At 37.8% G+C, this 13,602-nt stretch overlaps 1 protein-coding gene across 3 annotated transcripts in view; it reads right to left on the bottom strand.

Annotated features, from left to right (window-relative positions):
- The window catches only part of PIGU (phosphatidylinositol glycan anchor biosynthesis class U), a 104,243-nt gene extending 91,181 nt beyond the window's left edge, over positions 1 to 13,062 (bottom strand). For 2 of the 3 annotated variants that reach the window (XR_012473717.1, XM_074212116.1), the window contains exon 1: positions 12,899 to 13,058. Coding sequence is in view for 2 of the 3 variants with exons in the window: in XM_074212116.1 (XP_074068217.1) it covers positions 12,899 to 13,028 (130 nt within the window). In the remaining variant the exon portion in view is untranslated. Of the gene's footprint in view, positions 1 to 12,898 lie in introns of all 3 variants that reach the window. The other variant, XM_074212117.1, reaches the window with a different exon arrangement.
- Between the last annotated feature and the right edge of the window lie 540 nt (positions 13,063 to 13,602).

The following is a 13,602-nucleotide window of genomic DNA, read 5'->3' as shown; positions in this document are numbered from 1 at the left end:
AATATGACCAGAAAGGACAATGATCAATGTTGGAAGGGATGAGGGAAATCTGGGACACTAATACGTTGTTGGTGGAGCTGTGAACTCATCCAACCTTTCTGGAGAGGAATTTGGAATTGCATCCAAAGGGCAACAAAAATGTGCATACCTTTTGATCTAGCAATACCACTACTGGGTCTATACCCTGAAGAGATTATGAAAAAGAATAAAAACATCACCTGTACAAAAATGTTCATAGCAGCTCTGTTTGTGGTGGCAGAGAACTGGAAATTCAGTGAATGTCTTCAATTGGGGAATGGCTTAACAAACTGTGGTATATGTATGTCATGGAACACTATTGTTCTATTAGAAACCAGGAGGGATGAGAATTCAAGGAAGCATGGAAGTATTTGTATGAACTGATGCTGAGTGAGATGAGCAGAACCAGAAAAACATTGTACACCCTAACAGCAACATGGGGGTGATGATCAACCTTGATGGACTTGCTCATCCCATCAGTGCAACAATCAGGGACAATTTTGGGCTGTCTGCAATGAGGAATACTATCTGTATCCAGAAAAAGAATTGTGGAGTTTGAACAAAGACCAAAGACTTTACCTTTAATTAAAAGAAAAAAGTTATCTTATTAAGTAATTTTGCTATCTCATACTTTATTTTTCTTTTTTCTTTCTTTTTTTTTTTAGATTTTTGCAAGGCAAACATGGTTAAGTGGCTTGCCCAAGGCCATACAGCTAGGTAATTATTAAGTGTGTGAGACCTGATTTGAACCCAGGTACTCCTGACTCCAAGGCCGGTACTTTATCCACTACGCCACCTAGCCACCCCTTTTATTTTTCTTCCTTAAGGATATGATTTCTCTGATCACATTCAACTTAGATCAATGTATACCATGGAAACAATGTAAAGACCAAAAGACTGCCTTGTAGGGGGGAATGGGGGGAGGAAAGCAAGAATGGGAAGAAAATTGTAAAACTCAAAGAATTTTAAAAATAAATAAACTGAAGCATATCTAGAAAAGGACTACCAAGGTCGCTGACTAGGACAGAGGGATAGAGTTAGATAAATAGAACTCTCTTGAATATCTGAAAAGCCAATTATGATGGTTGTCCTTCATTCTCAAAGATCATGACATCTGGGATTGGTGATACCATGACAAGCACGTGAACTGGATTTGAGTGAGGGGGTGCTGTGCTAAGTCACCAGCCTCACTCCTAGAAAAAGTTGGGTCCAGTGATTAGATATAAATCAGGATGACTGGAGATGGCCCTGAATGTGAGGCCATCAAAGTTAAGTGATTTGCCCAAGATCACATAGGTAGTGTCAAGTATCTGAGGTTGGATTTAAACTCCCATCCTCCTGATTCCAAGGCCAGTGCTCTCTACTGTGCCATTTAGCTGCCCTGATCATGGGGAAAAAAGTATTAGACCTATTCTGCTTGCAACAGTCAACAGAACTAAGAAAGTATGGGAGTTTGGTATTAGAAATTGTCTAAAAACAGAATGAGTGTCATAAAAGGAAGTGATTTACCCCTTTTTTGGGGTCCTTAAAGGAAAATTGGGGGGGAGGGGATGTATGGAGTGATCCTATTATAAGTCCCTGATAAATTTCCAGTTCTGTGACTCTAATGAGCCCTAGGAAGAATTGTGACCACTGGACAAAAGCTTTAGGGAAGTAAATTTTAATTTAATACAAGAAAGAACTACCACCACTGAACAATTCTAATTGTTAAGTTATAGTTGCTCTATAATGAAACCAGTTGTCCTATGATAAAGCAAACTTTCTGTTACTACAGGAGTTTAAGCAAAGATTGGATGCCCATTTATTGGGGATTTCACCAAGGCCATTAATGCTTCAAGTTAGGACTGGTCTAAATCAGAGTTTCTACACTTTTTTTAAAATCAGGACATGAATTCCTTCTCAGAATGTTTTTAAATGTATAAAATAAGATTACAAAAAAATTAAATATATTGAGATAAAGTTATAGAAATATTTTTTAATTTCATCAACTCCAAGTTAAAAATTACTATCCCTGGGCAACTAGGTGGTGCAGTAGATAGACCCACTGGCCCTAAAGTCACAAGGACCTGAGTTCAAACCCAGCCTTAGACAATAATTGCCTAGCTGTGTGATCTTGAGCAAGTCACTTAATCTCACTGCCATAAACAAAATTTTAAAAAATAACTATTCCTGCTCTGACACTATAATTCTGCCATTGGTTTTGAACCCAACAGTTCTGTAGCCAAGATATTTCATCACTCCATTTTTTTATCTTTCTTTTTTCTTATAACTCTCATGCTGTATTTTCCATAACACTGCATAATTATCCAATTTGGGAAATGTTAAAAATATACATCACTAAATGGTTCACACAAGTGATGACTGTCACATGTTACAAACTCTCCATAAAATATTACAATGAATAAGAAAACTTAACTAAAAGAGGAGCTACTTATTTGGCCAGAGGAACCTAAGAAAGCACTAAACACTATTAATTTAACTTCTGAAATAAATTTTGAAAAGCACAAATATTATTAACTAAATCACATATATTCCAATAGGTTGGCTAGAGATCATAAAGGAAATAACTAAGCAAGATTGACTAACAGAGAGGTTTCAAAAAATATACTGGGATGTACCTTTTTTCACAGACCTGTAAAAATCTTCACTGACTTTCTCATACTAACCACACCTACAACTGTTCTTTATGACATCAAATCTAGGATAAGACAACATAAATATTTACATTAGTCACCAAAGTGATGGAAAAAATGTGCTGCCTTATGAGGTAAGAGGTTTTTCTATCATTACAGGTATTCAAGCAAAGACCAAATGGTTACTTATAAAAGCTGATGTTGAGGGAAGTTAAGTTAGGAGAAACGTAGGTCCCATCCAGCTCTAAAATCTTACAATTCCATTTCACTGACTAGGTCTGCATTAATCTACCACATAGGTCCAAACTATTTTTGTGCCCAATGTACAATCTCTCTTGGATTATAAATTAAATATATATATATATATATGTACATACATATATATACATATATATAATAAAATTATAAATTTACAAGGCAAGTTTTACATAACAATGTATTAGTGAAGGAATTCCTAGAATTTGGGAAAAACTTCTTTAAAATTACCCTTTGTAATGGTTTATAACACTGCTACTCCTAAAACACAAGGGTACTTCCCAAATTTTATCAAGGAGATGAATCTATCTCTTGTATCTCATCAAAGAAACAGAAAAGATATACTGTGATTTTATTTTTGAAAAGATGAAAATGCTGCCATAAGAAGAGTAGTCTATATGGAGCTCTGCTGTCCTCTCTCTTCCAGTCAAACTAAACTTCCTATCTGCTGCTCATGAACATGCCTAAACCTAGAATGTTTGGCTTCCTTACCTATATTCATGGAATCTTTACCCACTGGAGGGGGCCTCTCCTGATCCTTCCGGTTAATTGTCTTTTCTTGGTCTTGAAACTAATTTTTATTATCTTTTGTGTATTTTGTACATATTTATCTGTGTACATTTTACCATGCACTCAAAAAGTTCCTTGAGGTAAGACTTTCATTCTTGTCATTGTGTCCTCATTACCTAACATGATGTCTTTTGTACATGGTTCAATTGCTGAACTGAGAGTCAAAGTGCTATCCAGAATAAATCAATGTCACTATAGACTAATTCAAATATTCTGGTCTCCTTAGAGGAATATATATCCCCAAAGAACACTATCCACCAAAATCCCACAACTCCTTTTTCACTGAATCTACTTTCTGTGAACTCTTCCAATTTTAATTTCATTTATGTCTTATTGGGAAAAAAAAAAACAGTGACCAACTGACATATCAAGAACATCCTTCTCTTGCCACCAAACACCTGTCCCTGACCACTGGCAAAATCCCCTTGCTAATTACATTTCTCAATGTAAATTGCACAACTGGCATTTTAGTTTGTCTAATGAACATAAATCATTCAGTACTCCTAGAACCTTATCACTACCAATTGAAGGATAAAATCAACTTTCTGAACCTACCAGGCTTGTGACCCTCCCAGGATGCAAATAACCCAGAAAGTTCTGCCTATAACTCTATCTTATCAGCAACAAGCAGTATGCACAAAACCCAGCATTTTAATAATATGTTCTGACAATTAATATAAGGCCTTAAGTCTCATCATTCATCTAAAAATACAAATAAATTACTTTAAAAATGTGATCAAAATGTAGGCCAGATAAGAACTCTACATCTGATAAAAACTGTTAGAAAAACCAGAAAATAATAAGGAAAACATTGGGCTTACCTTATTATCTTTACAATATACAATTCTATATGGATACATGACATTATTTAAGATTGTAAAATAAAGAAGTTTATACCTTTCATGATTAGCAGTAAGAGATGTACTCTTTTTTTAACTTATTTATTTTGAGTTTTATAATTTTTCCCCTTATCTTCCTTCCCTCCCCCCCCCAGAAGGCAGTTTGTTTGTCTTCACAATGTTTCTATGGTATACACTGATCTAAGTTGAATGTAATGAGAGAGAAATCATATCCTTAAGGAAAAAAAATAAAGTATGAGATAGCAAAATTATATAATAAGATAACATTTTTTTTTCTAATTTAAGGTAATAATCTTTGGTCTTTGTTCAAAGTCCACAATTCTTTTTCCTGGATACAGATGGCATTCTCCATTGCAGATAGTCCAAAGTTGTCCCTGATTGTTGCACTGATGGAATGATCAAATCCATCAGGGTTGATAATCACCCCCATGTTGTTGTTAGGGTGTACAGTGTTTTTCTGGTTCTGCTCTTCTCACCCAGCATCAGTTCATGCAAATCCTTCCAGGCTTCCCTGAATTCCCATCCCTCCTGGTTTCTAATAGAATAGTGTTCCATGACATACACATACCACAGTTTGTTAAGCCATTCCCCAATTGAAGGACATTTACTCAATTTCCAATTCTTTGTCAAAGAGATGTATACTTAAGCAAAGGAGACAGGCAATTACAAAAGATAAAATTAATAACTGTTTATGTGAAACTAGAAAACTACTAAACAAAAAATGTTTACTTAAGAAGGAAAATGGATAAATGGGGGGGTCTTCATTATAAATTTCTCAGATAAGGAGTTTCTCTCCAAAATATAAGAAATATTTAAGTAACAAATCAAAAATCATTTCCCATGAGATAATTGGTAAAATGATAGAACAGTTCTTAAAAGACAAGCAAACTATTAACAACCTTAAGAAAAATATGCCAGATCACTAATATGAAAAATGCAAATCAAAACAATCCTTAGATTTCACCTCACTCTCAACAAACTGGCAAAGATGATGGGAAATGTCAATATTGGAGGGGCTGTGGAAAGATAGGCACACCAATGCATTGCTGGTGAGACTGTTGATCAATATAACACTTGTGGAAAGCAATTTAGAATTATGCAAATAAAGTAATTGAAATATCCATATCCTATGACCCTGAGATTCTACTAGTAGGCTTTCCAAGGAAATCAGTGATATGAAGAAAGTTGCTAATGTACACATAATACTTAGAGCATTTTTTGTGATAGTAAAGAACTAGGAATAGCTAAATAAATTGTGGCAAATGAAGGTAATAGATTACTTTGTGAAAACAATAAATAGGGGCAGCTAGGTGGAGAAGTGGATAGAGTACCAGCCCTGTAATCAGGAGTACCTGGGTTCAAATCCGGTCTCAGACTCCTAATAATTACCTAGCCATGTGGCCTTGGGCAAGCCACTTAACCCCACTGCCTTGAAAAAATCTAAAAAGAAAGCAATATAATGAATGTAGAGAAACATGGAAAGACTTGCATGATCTGATGCAAACCATAGTAAGCAGAGCAAAGAAAATAATATACACAATGATGACAACAATGTAACTAGAAAGAACAGCAAAACAATCAAAAATGAAAGCTGGAAAATTACAGAAAACAAGCTCCAAAAGACATAAATGAAAAGATATCCCCATTACGTTCTTTTGAGAGATAGAAGGACAATGGTATGGAACACTGCATATATTTCCAGACTTCTACAATGTATTCATTGGTTTTGCTGATTTTTTTCCTGTGCTTTTTTAATTTTCTCCTCTTTAAAAATAGAACATTATAATAATTACCTAGCTGTGTGGCCTTGGGCAAGCCACTTAACCCCATCTGCCTTGCAAAAACCTAAAAAAAAAAAAATGCAAAGATACTGAGTTTTTACCTCACTCACCTGAATGGCAAAGATAACAAAAAACAATGATGAGATAAATATTGGGAAGGTGGGATGATAAAGTTAAGAACTGATCAAACTATTCTGGAAAACAATATGGAACTATACCAAGAAAAGTCATTAAAGTGAATATACATTTTTACCTCACAAAGCCAGTAATAGCCATCTAGTCTCAAGGAAGTCAAAACAATAGAAAACAGAAAACAGAAAGAATGCTACTCAACTCCTAAAATAAAGGTGATGCACTCAGGTGTAGAATGAGACATATTTGGGGCATTACCAATTCAGGAATTTGTTTGGTTGCCAATGTATATTTGTTTCAAGAATTTTGTTTTTCTTTTCTTTTGTTCTATAGGGGGGAAAGAGTTGAGAAAGCCTTAAGGTGAAAAAAAAAGAAAAGTTGTGCTATATATATGTATATATATATATATATATATATGAAAATATTGAAAATAGCACTTTTTGTTATAAAAAACTGGAAACAAAACAATCTGACTTAATCAGAAAATAGTTGGACAAATTGTGGAGTATTAATGTAATAGATTATTATAACATCAAAAAACAAATGCTGCAATATTCTATTATATTGTCAGATGTTTTGTTTCTAGTTTCAGACAAATTTGATGAGACATATGTAAGGGGAGTGAAGTAAGCTTAGCCAAAATATTTACTCAAGGACCATAATAACATAAAGGAAAACACTGATCATAGAACTCTGATCAGCACAATGACAATCTTGAATTCAGAGTACAGATGGTGAAACATATCTTCCTCCCTTCAGATGTGAGGTGGTAAATTATGGCTGAAGAGTAAGGCATAGTTTGTCAGACATGACCAATATGTTATTTTATTTAACTTTATCTCTTTGCTAAAGATTTAAGTTCTACATGAGTGGGGGTTTGGTTATTTGATTATTATTAATAATAAGATTATTGTCTTCTTAAATCTAAACTCATCTTATAATTTTCCAACAACTACATTAGAACCCTCTTTAAACATCTCTACTCCTTTTTTTCATAATCTGTACTATTTTCCAACTGTGGAGTTAATCTCTTATCTAACTCTCTTGAATCAATTTCCTTCTCAGGTCATATATATATTCCAACTAAATTTTTATTTTTAAAAATCTGTTTTACTATAAACTAGTGAACTCATCTATACCCAGGCCTTCCAATTCTTTTTTTTCTTTCACTTTTTTAATTTTTTAAATTATATAAATATTTTATTTGTTTTCCAATTATATACAATGGTAGTTTCTTTTTTTAATTTTTTAAGATTTTATTTATTTTGAGTTTTACAATTCCCCCCCATTCTTGCTTCCCTCCCCCCACCCCCCACAGAAGGTATTGTTAGTTGTTTCCATGGTATACATTGATCTAAGTTGAATGTGATGAAAGAGAAATCATATCCTTAAGAAAGAAAAACAAAGTATGAGATAGTAAAATTACATGATAATATAAGTTTTTTTTCTAATTTGAAGGTCTTTGGTCTTGTTGCACTGATGGAATGAGCAAGTCCATCAAGGTTGATATCACCCCCATGTTGCTGTTAGGATGTACAATGTTTTTCTGGTTCTGCTCATCTCCCTCAGCATCAGTTCATGCAAATCCTTCCAAGCTTCCCTGAATTCCCATCCCTCCTGGTGTCCCATATACCACATTAAGCCATTCCTCCAATTGAAGGACATTCACTTAATTTCCAATTCTCTGCCACCACAAACAGGGCTGCTATGAATATTTTTGTACAAGTGATATTTTTACCCTTTTTCATAATCTCTTCAGGGTATAGACCCAGGAGTGGTATTGCTGGATCAAAGGGAATGCACATTTTTGTTACCCTTTGGGCATAATTCCAAATTCCTCTCCAGAAAGGTTGGATGAGTTCACAGCTCCACTAACAATGTATTAGTGTCCCAGATTTCCTGTATCCCTCCCAACATTGATCACTGTCCTTTCTGGTCATAGTGGTCAGTCTGAGAGGTATGAGGTGGTATCTAAGAGATGATTTAATTTGCATTTCTCTAATAAGTAATGATTTGGAACAATTTTCATATGACTATGGATTGCTTTGATTTCCTCAGCTGTAAATTCAGGCTTTCCAATTCTAAAACACTATTTTCTGTCAAGATTCCTGAATTCACTTCACCAACCAATTTCTCCTTATGAATAAAATTTAACTAAACTTTTTAACCCAGAGAATTCATTCCCAAACATATGCTCTTAAGCAGCTGTTGACAAAAAGAAAGGCTTCAAAATATTTACAGCAGCACTTTTGAGGGTTAAAAAAGAAAACAAAGTAGATGATCAACTGGGAAATGATTAAACAAATTATGATATAGGAATATAATAGAATATTATTGTGCAGTAAGTAAAGACAAACATGAAGAATACAAAAAAGTGAGGGAAAATGTACATGAACAGATTCAAAAGAAACAAAGCCAAGAAAACAATATATAGAATAACATCAACATAAATGGAAAGAATAACTATTGCAAAATAAATAAAACTGAATGTTGGGAAATTCTTAAAAAAAAAATTTGGCCCAAAAGCCATGAGAAGATACCTCCCCCTCACTCCTCTGCAGAGTTATAGTCATATCACAACAGATATTTTTCAATGTATTTATCAGTTGTTGGTTTCTTTAATCTTTTTTCTTAAATTCTTTGCTCTAAGGAATAGATCTGGAAGGGGCAAGAAGAAGGAAGCAAGAAAAATCTAAAAAGGGGCAGCTAGGTGGGGAAGCGGATGAAGCACAGGCCCTGGAGTCAGGAGTACCTGGGTTCAAATCTGGTCTCAGACACTTAATAATTACCTAGCTGTGTGGCCTTTGGCAAACCACTTAACCCCATTTGCCTTGCAAAAAACCTAAAAAAACAAACAAAAAAAAACCATTATCCCTAAGAATCTGAAATAATACTACATTTACCACCTCCAAGAAAGCAGCAATAAAATCAGCCCAGAATTTTCATCTAAAGCTCCATATCAGGGGGCAGCTAGGTGACACAGTGAATAGAGCACCAGTCCTGGAGTCAGGAGGACCTGAGTTCAAATCTGGTATCAGATACTTAATAATTACCTAGCTGTGTGACCTTTGGCAAATCACTTAACCCCACTGCCTTGCAAAAATAAAAAAAAAAAAATAAAAAAACCTAAAGCTCCACATTAGCCTGGCCCTATTATCATTTAAAGTCAGAAAGGACTTTGGAAGAATGAGCAAACTAGAAATAGAATACTATTATAAAAAGTCATTTTGATTACAAGGAAGCTCAAGATACAAAGTCAAAAGAGACATTCAAAAAGGAGAAAAGAGAAAGGAAATTAGCATGTAAACTACACCTACTAGATGCCAAGCAAACAGAGGTTAAGTGACTAAGTGAACCAGTAAGTGTCTGAGGCCATATCTAAATTCAAGCCTTCCAGACTGCAGGTCCAGAATGCATCTGTGCTACTTGATGCCATCCAAAGCATCTACAAGCAAAGTCTCAAACACAAACCTAGCTTGGGTATAAATTCAACTACAGTTCTTGGAAGAGATGAAGCAAGAGTTTAAAAAAAAAAGTTAAAAATTTTTATGAATTTTTAGGGGCAGCTCGGTGGCACAGTAGGGGAAGCTAGGTGGCGCAGTGGATAAAGCACGGGCCCTGGAGTCAGAAGTACCTGGGTTCAAATCCGGTCTCAAGACACTTAATAATTACCTAGCTGTGTGGTCTTGGGCAAGCCACTTAACCCCATTTGCCTTGCAAAGACCTAAAAAAAATAATTATGAATTTTTATTGTTTATAAAGAGTGCTAGAGGGGAAAAAATTGTAAAAGAAATGAAAGGAACTACAAAGCAGGGGATGGACAAAGTGCTGGGCCAGGAGTTAGGAAGTCCTGGGTTCAAAAACAGTCTGACAATTACTAAATATGTCACCTGGGAAAGTTTCTTCAACTGTATAAAAATGGGGATAATGGGGCAGCTAGGTGGTATAGTGGATAAAGCACCAGCCCTGGAGTCAGGAGTACCTGGGTTCAAATCCGGTCTCAGACACTTAATAATTACCTAGCTGTGTGGTCTTGGGCAAGCCACTTAACCCCGTTTGCCTTGCAAAAACCTAAAAAAAAATGGGGATAAATGAAAAGAAATGGAAAGGGAATTAATAGCTTAGAATATGAGGCACAAAACCTTACCAAACCAAGAAACACAATATGTACCAAGTAGAAGTCAATGACTCCAGAGACAACATTAAATAGTAAATAAATATAAGATAATAAGAAAGATTAAAAATGACTGAAAGCTGAAAATAGAAGAAATTGTATGACATAGCAAAATCAACTGACATGGAAAACAGACCAAGGAGAAAAAAGTTTAAGTATAACTGACTGACTGAAAGTCATAACCAGAATAAAAACAGCCTAGACAGGGTCTATCACTGGATAGAATGTTAGGCCTGGAATAAAACTTGAGTTTGAATCCAGTCTCAGACACTTACTAGTTGTGTAACCCTGGTCAAGGCACTTAATCCTGTTTACCTTGGTTTCCATATTGCATTTCCATATTTGCAAAATATAGTATCTTTGCCAAGAAAACTCCAAATGGGGCCATGAAGACTCAGACACAACTGAAAGAACTGAACAAGAGGATGTATTTCAAATTAAAAGAAAAACTGCCCAGATTTCCTAGGATGATAGGGCAAAGTAGAAACAGAATCTTCCAGTTCCCTCCTGAAAGAATGAAAACTCCCAGGAATAATAGTAAAGTCAAAATCCAGCTTCCAGATTCCACAATGAGAATCATACCAAATACAAGATCCACTGCTATAAAAGAGTATGCAAAAAGACATCGCAATACAAAAAAAAGAAGGGATGGAAGAAGCAGCTGAAACTTCATTCTAATTGTCATATGAACTGATTAAAGGAGGAATACACATATAGAGTGGGGTAAAGAAATACATTTCATTCAAACAGGAAAATAGGACCAAAAAGGGAAAAAGGAGACAGGGGAACTGCAGTAAGGGTAGATTAAGGGAGGGATTAGTGCTAAGCAAAACAAAATCTAAAGAGCTACAAAAAATATTTATAGCTTTCCTGATGGCAAAGAACTGAAATCTGAAGGGGTGTCAATAAAACAAGGAATGGCTAAACTAGTTATGGTGTATAAATGTGACAGAAATCTAGGGAGACTTGGATGAATTAATGCAGAGTGAAATGAATGGAATAAAGAGAATAATTTAGATAGTGACTATAATATTATAATGAAAAACTTTGAAAGACTTAGGAATTATGAACATAATGAGTAGCCAAAATTTCATTTGAAAACTAATGAATGGCTCAGAGTATATAATGAAATATATATGCATCTATATTACATATATTTATATTTTTATTTAAATGTGGCTAATGAAATTTGTTTTGCTTGACTATATTTGATTTGTTTGTTGTTTTGTTATTTGTTTTTGTGCAGGACAATGGGGTTGAGTGACTTGTCCAAGATCACACAGGTAATTATTAAGTTTCTGAAGTCGAATTTGAACTTGAGTCCTCCTGACTCCAGGACGGTGCTCTATCCATTCCTCTACCTAGCTTGTAACAAGAGTTTTGTTTGGCTTTCATTCTCAGTTGGGAGAAGGGGGAAGTGCAGGTTATTTCTGATTGAAAAAATAAAATTTAATTTAAAAAAAGGAATGTTATTTTGCATTTAGTGTTAAGAAATAGCAGACTTCCTGATGGTTCGAGTTCTGAAAATTTCTTTATCTAGTCTCTGTGTTATTTTCCCTCTAGGAAAATGAGAGAAGGGTCTCATTTTTAAAACTGACATTCCTAATACTTAACATAGTGTCTGGCATATAGCAAACACTCATTCATACATTCATTTAAAAGTCTATATTGGGGGGCGGCTAGGTGGCACAGTGGATAGAGCAAGGGCCCTGGAGTCAGGAGGACCTGGGTTCAAATCATTTAATAATTACCGAGCTGTGTGGCCCTGGGCATGCCACTTAACACCATTGTCTTGCAAAAGTCTAAAACTTAAAAAAGTCTATGTGCCATTAAGGATTTGTCTGAGATAGGTTTTGATTCCAAGTCTAACATCCTATCTATCAATACACATTGATTACTGCATAATAAGTATTTCTGAATTGAGTTTTGAGACATGTGTCAGGAACTCATCACGCATGCCCTCTCCGGGCTGGTTGGTCTGTATTTTATTCGCACTCTACAACATCACCTCTGTCTCTCTACCTTAAAAAATTGTACCACTCTTCACGGATTTCTCGACCCCTCCAAGTCCTCCGGGGTGTAGAATCAAAGGAGTCAGAACGAAACGAAACCCTGGAGGCCCTTCAGCGCTTGACTCTTGCAGAAGAGCTGCAGCTCCGAGAGGCGCCCTGCTCCTCGCCAGGCCCGCGGGGTGCCAGAAGGCGACCCTGAGGCGGGCAGGGCGGCAGGAGCAGGACCCGGCCTCTCCGGCGCAGGCGCAGGCGCACGCGCCGCGGCCCAGGGACCCCCCGGCCCGGGGCCGGGGCCGAGGAGCGCGCGGCTCATCCTCCCGGGCGGGGGCGCGGCCCTCCGGGAACCCCGAGCCCCCCCCCTTCTCCCGGCCCAGCCCCCACACCTCGCGGCGCCGGCCGGGGCGGGGGCGGGGCCGGGCCGGGCGTGCGGAGGCGGAGGCGGCGCGGCCCCGCACGGACTCACCTCGTTTCCAGGCGGTCAGCGGGGACACCACCTCCACCCTCTCGGAGATGAAGTCCACCAGGCTGGAGCGGAAGAGCAGGGCCCGCACGGTGACGGCAGCCACCAGCACCAGGGCCAGAGGAGCCGCCATGTTAGCGGGGGCGGGAGAGCAGGCGGGTGCGCGGAGCGGAGCGGGGCGGGGTCGACGCCGGACGGTACGGGCCTCGGCCCTGGAGCATGCGCCCTACGCTGTAGTTCTTACCGCCCAGGTGGGTGCTGCGGCAGCCGAGGGGGCACCTCGGCCAAGAAACTACGACTCCCAGAATGCTCTGGGTGAGGCAGGACGCGAGCGACGGAAAGCGAGGAGGGACCGCCCATTCTCGCGCGCAACTGTGTGGTCCCAGGCTCTAGGACCTGAGATGGAGGCTGCGCGCCCGGCTGGGCATTAGAGACCCGGAGGGGGCGCTTATCGCGCGTCTCTGCTAAATCCTTTGTCCGGGTCCCCGCAACCACGTGACGCGCTCCAAAGCTGCTTCTCTGGGGGTCTCGGGCTAGGGGAGGGGCCCGGGAAAATGGAGCATAAAAGCTGGGCCGGTCACTTAAGGATCATCCTTTTCAACCGTACCTTGAGACTTTTGAAGAGAGCAGATTTCAGGCTGCTCCAGTTAAAGCAGGAACAGAGCCGCAGAGTGACGCAGTGCATAGAGCCCTGGCCTTGGAGTTCA

The sequence above is a fragment of the Macrotis lagotis genome, chromosome 1 (genome assembly GCF_037893015.1).
Source record: "Macrotis lagotis isolate mMagLag1 chromosome 1, bilby.v1.9.chrom.fasta, whole genome shotgun sequence".
Classification (NCBI taxonomy): domain Eukaryota; kingdom Metazoa; phylum Chordata; class Mammalia; order Peramelemorphia; family Peramelidae; genus Macrotis; species Macrotis lagotis.
Note: the sequence above shows the minus strand (reverse complement) of the source record. Positions and strands in the feature narration are given on the sequence as shown.